This window comes from Solanum stenotomum, chromosome 6 (assembly GCF_019186545.1).
Source record: "Solanum stenotomum isolate F172 chromosome 6, ASM1918654v1, whole genome shotgun sequence".
Lineage (NCBI taxonomy): Eukaryota > Viridiplantae > Streptophyta > Magnoliopsida > Solanales > Solanaceae > Solanum > Solanum stenotomum.
Genome location: NC_064287.1, coordinates 2172679 through 2184277, shown reverse-complemented (window position 1 = coordinate 2184277; position 11599 = coordinate 2172679). Strand labels below are relative to the sequence as shown.

The following is an 11599-nucleotide window of genomic DNA, read 5'->3' as shown; positions in this document are numbered from 1 at the left end:
CCCCTATTTTTTTTTTTGTTATTCGAAAATAAAAAAAATATGTTTTTTCAAACAAAAAAAAAAATTACCCCCACCCCAGGCCTCCCCCTCTTTCCACCAACCTACCCCTAATTTTTTTTTTGTTTTCCAAAAACAAAAAAAAATATGTTTTTTCAATTAAGTTTGAAAATTAATATTAATTTTTTTTTATTGTTTAGCACAATTAAGAATTTTGAGTGGAAGTGAAAACTAAGTGATCTATTATGGGTCAATATGGATACCCATATTTAACCCATTTTGACCATATTTGTAGAGACTCTTAAAATATAATGAAACCCATATTTAACCAATTAAAATAGTATAAATTATAGGAACCACATATTATAAGTACTAAATAACATCCTATCCCTTCTTGTTTTCTATTTACCAAAAATCCCTTAAAAATGATGTTTGCGGATACATAGCGTTGTGCACGGATACATGCGGGATACATAGCGTTGTGCACGGGATACATGAGGGATATATAGCGTTGTGCACAGGATACATGCGGGATACATAGCGTTGTGCACGGGATACATAGCGTTTGATACATTCCACATAGAGGGATACATAGCGTTGTGCACGGGATACATGCGGGATACATAAGCGTTGTGCACGGGATACATGCGGGATACATAAGCGTTGTGCACGGGATACACATATATTGGCTATAAAAAAGGTGGGAGATCTTTATGTATCTTACAGATTTTATTAATTGGGGGAAATAAGGGATTTTTGAAATTTTTGAAATAAGTAGGGATAAATGGATATTAAGGTAAGTAAAGGAGTGTAGTTAAGTAATTTATGAGTGATCTAAATCATTGAATATGGGCAAAATGGACTCATTTCATTAATATGGGCTCAAATTGCCACCCCTATTTGTACTTCACATACCTTGAATTCGATGTACATGACTGGCTTCCGCTTTCTTTATTCTACCTTGATGGTGAAGCTCTTGCCTGGTTCAATAGCTTATTTTGCAACAAGCTATTTTTGGATTGCATTTCAAGGGTACATTTGCTTGGCGATTTCAACAACAAACCAACAATGATGTGGTGAGGCGTCTAGCTAATTCATCACAGGTTCATTTTGACTGCGTTAATTCTGTCCCTATAGTTTCACAATCAGTTATGTTGCCTCCCAGTCATTTTCCGGCCTCATCTGCCCTTGATTCTGCTTATGAAACTGGTGTCAACTCAAAGGTAGACCATGTGTTTGATAAAATGTCAGAGTCGTATACAAGTGTGGATGCCTTGGCGTTGATTACTGGAAGTAGCACTTAGACTGAAACTACAAGGACTTAACTCATCTTGGGAATGCAAAGTTATACTCCCTTCGTCCATTGTTAAATATCTGGATAAGGTCATGCACAATCTTTAAGAAAAATTTAATACAAGGTGTAATTTGACTAATATAACCCTACTATCAATCATTATGGCGAGTACTTTTTGAAAGCAATAGTTAATTATTAAGGGTAGAATTGGAAAAAAAGTGACTAATTGTTTCTTGATTGTTTAAATTGACAATTAATTTGGGACAATTATTTTTAGTATACCTGACAATTGAAAGTGGACGGAAGGAGTATTATGTTATCCGTGTTGTTGAAATTATACTGGTCTCTTATTCTGATTTACTTCCGCAGCAGTAGGGATGACAATTGGGCGGACGTGGGGCAGGGTGGGGTGGGGAGGGTTGAACTTAACCCGCAAAATTTTTAATCCAACCCACCCCACTTCGCAAAATAACTTTTTTCATTTTCAACCCGCCCCACCTAGCCCTGCATAGATCCGTCCCGCATAATTTTTTTAATATATTCATTTTTTTAGTTAAGTTTGATACTAAAAATAAAATTAATAAAAATAAATTCATTTTTTCATTAAGTTGTATTAGTTTAATAGATAGTGACTTAAAAAAATATTTTTTTAGAGATCAAATGGGAAACATGTAAGAAATTGTATTATTTTTTATTGAACCATTTTTATTTAGTAGTTTTAAAGAAATTATCTTAATAAATAGTGTTCTATCACTCTTATAGCATGTAAAAAGCCAAAATTACGTTTGAACCCACATAAAATCACATATACCCGCAACCTTCCTTGCATTAATTTAAAAAAACCCACTCCAACCCGCCCCGCACAACCTTAAATCCGCCCCGCCCTGCATCGCCTTAAACCTACCCCGTGCCGCATCCGCCCCACCCCATTGCCATCCTTACACAATAGATGTTACATGGCGTTTAGAACATTGAAGAACCAAGTGATATATTTTTCCTTACATGTGGGTTCGTACGCGAAATGGGATCATGTTAGGTCCTTATCTCGGGCATTTGCTGTGATAGGTATATTTTGGGACTCAATAATGTAAATTTTCCATATCCATATCCATCTAAGAATAAATATCTAAATCAGGAAGCAGTATGAATTAGAAGAAATGTAAAATCTGCATAGATGTAACACAGTAGATGTTACATGGCATTTCAGATTTGGACCTTTTTAACTATAGCCTCACGTACATAGAAGTTGATACATATCATCTAATTAAACAGTAGATGTATCCCCACGGGTTGGAGGTAGGGAGGTATCCGTTCTTGTTTGCAACTTAGAGAAGAAGTAATTCAGTGGAGAAAATAAATACTGCTTTGCGAAACGGTAAATAAAGAAGGAATGAAAACACAGGTACAAAAAGGGATTGTGCCAACTAAATTGGGAATTTAAAGAAGCAACTATTCCAATCTTCAGCTATTACAACTATATTTTTATTTTTGGGAAAATTTACCACTAGACAGAGTGTCTAGTGACCTTTTATTAGAAATAAAAAAAAATCTCAATAGAGATAAGTACGAGCAAGAGGGCTAAGCCTTACCTTACCAATCCTAATGAGCTAACAAAAAAACTATGATATGTTGTTTTTGGTCCTAAATTCTTGTACCTTCACTAAGCGCGATAATTTGAACATTAAATTTGAAGACCTAGGATCCCAATATAGCCCGATTTCGATGGTTGCGAATCCTACAATTATCCAAATAAAAGCACTTTCCAATTATAACCTATGTCATACAAAGTGTTTTTGAAGCACAAAATTAATAGAAGAAAAAGAAAGAAAAAGAGAAAGATCAATATCCAAAAAACGTGCAAGTTCAAAAATAACCATGAAAAATCAACATCAACTACTAGAGGACAAAAATTGAGGAGGAGCAGTTTTTACAATTGCAGTAACTAAAGCAAATGAGGAGTGTTCAAAATTGCTTTTAGTTACTGGTGTAGTTTTTAGCAAAATAAGTTGTTTAATAAATTTAAAATTTGAATCTTAGTTAGGTTGTTTTAGTTGTCGAGATATTTTAGAATTCTTAAATTTTAAATTGTGCAGATTATGTATTTTATGTTGACTATTTAAAGCCCCTAAATGCTTAATAAAATTATTAAAATCAATTCAAAGTCATTCCAATTCAAAGAGAGACATTTTAAACCTATTTTCATTGCCCCAAAATTTTAGAAAAACCAACAATATCTATACACAATAAAAAAGGCACATCTGGGTCATTCCACCTAGTCATATGAAATTGAAATATATTTGTGATGCCAGTCACATGGAGAAGCTCAACAAGCCTTGCAAGAATGCATCCTGGCTTTCGAGACTAGAACACTGTTGATACTCCTAATATGCCCCTCAACTAATATGGAGTTTTCACATAGAATAGATAGGTCTTTATTTTTTTTTTTTTTAGTCATAGAAACAATAAGTTCTTTTCCAAGTATGGTATGATTTCTAGATACAATTGCTCCGAATAGTTAGTTCTATATTCCAAAGGAAAAATAATAATATAATCTTCAAAGCCTTAGATTCAGCATTGAAGAACCAAGGTATCATACGATGATATTACTTGTTTATACCTAATAACGCTAAAACATTAACTCATTATAAACGTACATAACTAACTAATAAATTATAGCTAATTTAACTTTTAATAAGGTTTGACTATGTTAGTCAATATACCCATTTATATATATATATATATATTTTTTTTTTTATTTTTTTATTTTTTATGTTATATTAAGAATGTGTATTGCACGACATGGACACATGTGCAACGTCTCCAGACATTAGTTATATATGTAAATCTAGTAATAGATTCACATGATATGAAAAATACTAAATAAACACGACAATACTCATGGAAGATAGACTCATAGTATGAAAATATTAAATAATCTGACAATACACGTGACAAATAGACTCATAATATGAAAATGTTAAATAATGTGACAATACACGTGACAAATAGACTCGTACACTTACTATAGATTACCCTGGTGTTCCTCTCAAAGTTTCACTACAACAAATTCGATTATCAGGGACAAATAATTTCGTCATTTATAAATCATATTTCGTCACTAAAATTCTTGTNAATATCTTCTTATTTTGTTCTTTAATTATTTTTCTTTTTCAGTGGGAAATGAATACCATCAGCGGTAAGCATTGAAATGGAGTTAATTGAATCAATGGAAGCATGTGCTAGCTGCAACTTTCTCGCAAAGATAAAAAAACATTGTTTAAGAAAGCGGAAGAACATTTAACTCTGGCCAGAGCAGATGTACGTGTTCTGCTCATTTCACCAAGTGGAAAACCATATTCATATGACTCCACAAATATAGATAAAGTAATTGAAATATTTCTTGAATTGAAATCAGACGATCGTCATTGCGATCATGCTGATGTAGGCAAACCAAATATTTAAGGCATTTGATGATCATGTGTCTATCACATGAAGAAGCTCAACAAGTCTTGCAAGAATATATTTTGGCTTTTGATACTTTTGTAGAATTCCAACAATTTGGAGTTGATGCTCCTACATACGCCCCTCAATTAATATGTAGTTTTCACATAGAAAATATAGGTCTTATATAGTCATAGAAATGATAAGTTCTTGTCCAAGTATGATATAGTTGCTAGATACAATTGCTTTGAATAGTTAGTTCTATATTCCAATGGAAACAAATAATCTACTAACTGTTGGGACAAAAAACTTTATATGAACGATCATGATACTTTTCGCTGTCAATACTGTCGGTGCAAAAGAATGACCTTTTGGAGCGTCTTGATGAACTTAACAGGGAGGTATTTGTAACACCTCATACCTAACAAACCTGGACAACAGAAAAATTGGTGGACCACGGAGACCTTCACGGGCCGTGGACTACCACACGAGTCGTGGGAAGGCTCGTGGAAGCCAGCAGAGCCATCAGACCACGGAGACCACCACGGGCCGTGGGAGGGTATGTGGACCTGAGCCAGCAGACATCAGCCCAAGTGAAGAACCATGGTGTCCTTCACGGTCCATGGTCCTTCACACGGGCCGTGGTAGGGCTCGTAGATGGACCCCTCCTAGAACCAGTAGACCTTGGCCAGCAACCACGGCCCACTTGACGGGCTGTGGTCCCTTTGATGGTCCGTCAGTGGCACTGTGGTTGGCCTCCGTCAGATTTTAAGTTGGGGTCATTTTGGTCTTTTTCCCTATGCGTTGGATATTTAAACCGTGTCGTTTAATACCTAAACTACATCGTTTTACTCAGTTTAAGTCTAGTAATTTAGTCAGAACTTACCAAAAATGATTATTCTCCCAAAATCATCAAACTTAGAGCAAAAAGAGATGAATGAGTCTACCAGCCTCTCAAGAACATGCAACAGATTTTCTTCAGTTCCAGCCCCGAAATCAAAAGATTTCTCCGTGAATTTCGTCACCAGGTATGTGGGATTTTACTAGTTGTTTCCTTTCATCCACTAGGTCCCTAGAATTCTGCCAGATTCTTGATTCTCTATATCTTGTTTAGACATAGGGTTTCTAAAACTTTAGAAAATTGTTGTGATTTGGCTGTTGTATTATTCCTAATCGAATTAGCTTATTTCTTGGAAAACTTGCTTAGTTTCTTACATGAAACTCAGAACCCTAGTTATATAATTTCTTTTAGTTCATGAATTATACTTTCTAGGTCAGTAGATAATCATGCTCCAGATTCGAATGTTACATTATCAGTACATAAATGTGCATTCTCAGATTTGCATGTTAGTATTTTGAGCTATCCAATATTTTTTAGTTATGTTGGGTCATATACACATTCATTTGGGAGTAGGTTTAGCACCGAGTTGGACTAGGGTTCAATGTACCCTTATAGTCCCAGAACTACGTGCCCCCGTAGGAGTATAAGTCCCCTTTGTGGGCATCAAATTTAGTGATCAGGCTAGTCATGCCTTTATACCCTTGGCAAGGTATATTGGGTCCTCTCGATGGGGCATATACATCGGACTCCACGTTTAGCTCACGTGGTTTTATGTCGGTTAATAGTAGCTCTCACAATCAGAATCTAGTGCATTTGACCAGGTTTTTAGTTTATACTTCAGTATTCAGTCTCAGTATGTTATTTTCATGATTAACACTTGGTCATTGCATTTAGCTCAATTTCCAGTTATATTTCAGCATATATATATATATATATATATATATTCTGCTCAGTTTATGTCATTTGCTTAGTTATGCTTTTGCAGTTTATATATCTTGTTCAGCTATTATCTATTTCACGCATGCTAAGTACATTCCAAGTACTAATGCATACTCTATGCTACATCCTTTCATGATGTAGGTTCATGTACTCAACATACAGATCACGCTTAGATCGATTATCGGTCTGCATTCAACAACTTCAGTGGTGAGTCCTCATACTTCGAGGATAACATACATGCCTTTCATACCTAGTCCTTTCATTCAGTTTTTAGTTTTATTACAGTTAGCTGAGGGGCATGTCCCATCAACTCTATTCAGTTAGAGGCTTTACAGACATAGTAGTAGATTCAACTTTAGTTTTTGAGTGGTTGTTCAGTATCACTAAACTGTTAGTATATTTTATATATTTAGATTAGTTAGGTGTTCCTGACTTTTAGTTATCTATTGATTCAGCTTACACATTGTACTTGTTTTATTCAGTGATTTTATAGTATGCTTATGATATGCCAGAGACAATGTTAGCTTGGAGTCACTCGTGATCTTAGGTCCCGTATTATGTCAAGGGGGTAGCCTTGGGGCATGACAATATCCATTCTTGTTTGAAACTTAGAGGAGAAATCAATCAGTGGAGAAATTACTGCTTTGCGAAATTAAACATCTAAATTAAAAGAGAATTATAATAAAAAGAATGAAAACACATATACTAAATTGGGAATTTGAAGAATCATCATACTCCATAATGCAAATGTTCCAATCTTCAACTATAACAACTATATGAAAGAGAAATACTAACAAAAAGACCATGGTATGTTGTTTTTTGTCCTAAATTCTTGGACATTTCACTAAGCGCGAACATGAGAAAGTAATTTGAACATTAAACTTGAAGATCTAGGATCCCAATAAAGTCCAATTTCATCACCAACGCTTAATCCGCGACTTTTGAACAATTTGATGCACGAAAGATAAAAGTCATCATTGTACAATTTCCTTAAGCAAACACTTCCACCTTCATACTTCTTAGGGATATTCTCCTCCGTAACATCCCACACACCAACATGAACATTGCACTCGTTCTCCAAACTTTTGGCCTCATCCGACGTCCAGTATCGAAGAATGTACTCAAACGTCTCTAAAAATGGAATTATTAGCTTTCCTACAATAACCTTGTCACATGTAATCCTTTTCTTGATCTGCCAGGGATTTTCCAAATCAATTTTTGGAGGAGGGTATATGTCTTTTATCTCAATTAGTTCTTGAGTCACTACATGTGGAATGTTGTTAAGTTTGCAAGCTTCTTCTTCAGCTTTTGATGGAAAGAAATTGTAAAAGAATGTCTTCTTAAGGCTAAGCAAAGGCTTTTGATCAGACATTGAAGAAGAAGCTTGCAAACTTAACAACACTCCACATGTAGTGACCCGAGAACTAATTGAGATAAGAGACAAATACCCTCCCCTAAAAATGGAATCATTAGCTTTCCTACAATAACCTCGTCACGAGTAATCTTTTTCTTGATCTGCAGGGGTTTTCCAAATCAATTTTTGGGAGAGCGTTTATGTCTCTTATCTCAATTAGTTCTCGAGTCACTACATGTGGAGTGTTGATAAGTTTGCAAGCTTCTTCTTCAGCTTTTGATGGAAAGAAATTGTAAAAGAATGTCTTCTTAAGGCTAAGCAAAGGCTTTTGATCAGACATTGAATAAATTGTTGGAAGGATACATTGAAAAAAAGAGAGAGGCAGTAACACTCTATTTATAATAGTAAAATTAGGTTTTAATTTTTATTCCAACCTTGAGCGGGAACATAGAATTCTGGGTGATATTTTTTTTTGACCGCCTTAATTTTTATTCCAAAAAGGGTTTGTTAATAATTATTAAGTTACCTAATTCTCCAGATTTTTATATTTAAAGTTTTTCCTTCTATATCTCTCTCTCTATTTTTTGACAGCCTCAATTTTTATTCCAATAAGGTCCTTTAATAATTATTGAGTTACCTAATTAGCCAGATTTTTATATTTAAAGTTTTTCCTTTTATATCTCTCTCTATATTGGCAAATGTATTTTTTCTCTTCTTCTCTCCTTAAATATTTCTTCACATGAAAAATTGGATATTTGATCTTCTTCACGCATTTTTTTTTACGTTTTGTTCAATGACTAATTTAAATTTTTTATTTTATTGGGCCCAATTTATTTATAGGTTTCACTAATTTTCTTATAAAATTTATTATAGATGCCCCCATTTTTTTTACAAATACAAAAACTAAATTATAGTATAGCTGCAAAAAAATAGTTTTAATTCACTAAAGAATGAAAGAAAAACTAAGAGACTCAAATAATGATAATCAAAGAAGTCAAAACATAATTTATATAGGAAAAAGATTAAAACACAACTTGAACTTTACTAGAATGATCATAGATACCCCACATGATTTTTTTAAAAAAAATTAAAGTAAAATAAATAAATTTAAAACTATTTTTTTCACTTCCGTTATGTGAGCTCCTTTTGTAATGGTAGGGATATGTGAGTCATTTATATAACGGTAAGGGTATATATGAGCCACTTTCATAACGAGGGGTATACAAGCTCTAAATGACAAAGTTGAGGGGTATATCAAACCCTTTTACCTTTCCCAAAAAACTTTAGATAATTATCCAAATAGAGTTATACCATGCATGATGTAGTCACTTTAGATAATTTGTGTTTGATTAATTTTCCAGCTTCATGATTTTTATCCTAGTTTTCGAACACGTGCACATGTATTTCAAGCTAATTAATAAAATCATAGTGAAAATATTATAATAAGATTGTGATGAATTACATCAAATTTGAAGAGAACAAAAACAAGATCATATCCATGACGAATAATGAGCCTATTCAACCGATATTATTGTCATTACAAGGCACAAATCATGACCTGTTGGCCGCGTGTTGAAAAACTTACCAGACACAAAAATTGTTGTCAAACGGGAGCTAAAAAATAAAGATATGTGGAATATATCAAAATACCTTTTGATCTTGTGTCTTAAAAATGTTATGTGCATGGAACATTCTTGTTATTCATTTAGAATATGTTGATGAAGTGTTTGCTCTTGTTCCCTCATTTGAGCTGTGGTTTCTACTATTATGGATATTCATTTTTTTAATGATATTCCAAGAGTTCATACTAACAAAAGATGGGAGGAAACTAGATTTTTTTCCTTCGATGTTGAAGATGGTTTAACTTATGCTGTGAAATATTGCAGACTAAACAGAGCAAGCTGAGAGTTCCCCTTGAGAATGTCTTGGCTGAACTAGCCAAACCTAGAAGGGAAGCATAAATGACTCAAGAGGAGTGTAACACCCACTAAATTTTCTAAGCTAAGTCCCGAACAGTTCTTCATTTGCGTATAAGGTCGTTTCCGTAGGTGTTAAGGTCTATTATTTAGTATGGGAATGAATTTTGATATGAATTTAAGGTAACAAAATTCCTCTAGCACATGGTTGAGTTGTAAGCTTCCTTACCGATTAAGTTTTGATGTAAAGTTCTACTTAGGTCAACTTTAAACGATCATATCTCTTAGCACATAATGAATTAGGTGACCCATGACCAATCAAATTGAGTCCTTTTTTCAACTCCACCAAGTTTGCCTCATTTCGAGTTCAGAGTAAAACGTTATGAATATTTTACCAGAGACTACCACAACAGTGTTTTCTGAGTCAGTGAACTACAAAACCCTTTTATGGGTCGTAGTTTGGGGTCCGATTCCCAGATCCATCTACGGGTCGTTGTTTGGTACCGTAGGATGAACCTTTTAGCCTTAAAACTTCAATATGAATTCCATGGATGGGATCTACGGTCTGTAGATCAAACCATAAACTATAGATGACCTTGTGGAAGGTTTTCAACAACTTTTTAAGTGGGGTTTCTTTTGTATATTCCCATTCATAATACCAAGACATTATGTTTTAAATTCAATAAGGGGATTATATTCTACTAAATACTGAGTTTTCATTTATTTTCACTCTGTTATTGTTTAATGCTTTCAGATAGACTAAAGAGCCCGGCAACACAAATGTTTGTTCAACTGATCATTCTGAGTACAACTTCAAGTTCACTTACACAATGAGGATAAGGATCCCTTTGCTTACTGCTCATGCTGTGTGCATTATGAAGAGGCAGAAAGTTCTCTTTCTTCATTTTCCAAAATTTATGTATAAGAAATCTCAGATAATTATCTTTATAAACATGACTTTTATAAACAAATAGGGTTCATGTGATACAAAACATGAACAACAATTTAGAATTCAATTTTTTTACATAATAGAAGTCAAAATCTCAATGGTTATGGAATTGGAACTCAGAATAAGAAACACAACTGAATTCAAATTTCAAGAAAACAACGATAGAAATCTAAACATAACGTTTCACTAACTGAATTAAGATGTTTGAGATTTCTATCACTGTTTTCTTGAAATCTGAATTTAGTTGTGTTTCTTATTCTAAGCTCCAATAAGAAACTCAATAGTCTCTAATCTGAAGTTTGAATATTTAAATATATCAAATCTAAAACTGAATTTATTGAAGTTTGAGAAGGACGAAAAAATAAATAAAAGATGTTTTTGGTTATATTTTATAAATTTAAAAGGTATTTTTGATTAAATGAAAATTACAAGGATGTAACAAAAACTAAACTAAAATAATAAGGATGAATTTAATTAAGTAAAAAATACACTAAATGCCATGCATATATTTGTCTTTTTGTTTTTATATTTCACCTTGTTTTCTCCTCCATTTTCAAGAACCAAAACAACTATCTTTCTCCTTTCATCTTCACTTCGTTACAACCAAGAAAAAAAGTTGAAACAATCCATAGAACCTAAACCCATCTTCTCCAATCGTCCATTTTCATCTTCTCCGATCCGGTCATCTTCTTCTCTGTTGATAAAACCGTTACAGAAAGCATAAAAATCCATCAACAAAATCCCTGTCCAGTCCCCAATTCATTTGTCTAACTCAAACTTTTGATTTCACTTCCAATTTCAGTTAAGTTCCAAATTCTAACCCTACCTTTAAATCCGATTTGATCCTGAATCATTTCCATCTCTTGCT

At 33.6% G+C, this 11599-nt stretch overlaps 1 protein-coding gene across 1 annotated transcript; it reads right to left on the bottom strand.

The window, feature by feature from the left end:
* Positions 1-7356: 7356 nt before the first annotated feature.
* Positions 7357-7884, bottom strand: LOC125867237 (uncharacterized). The gene has a single exon (XM_049547656.1). The coding sequence runs from the start codon at positions 7882-7884 to the stop codon at positions 7357-7359; it is 528 nt and encodes a 175-aa protein (XP_049403613.1).
* Positions 7885-11599: the final 3715 nt, after the last annotated feature.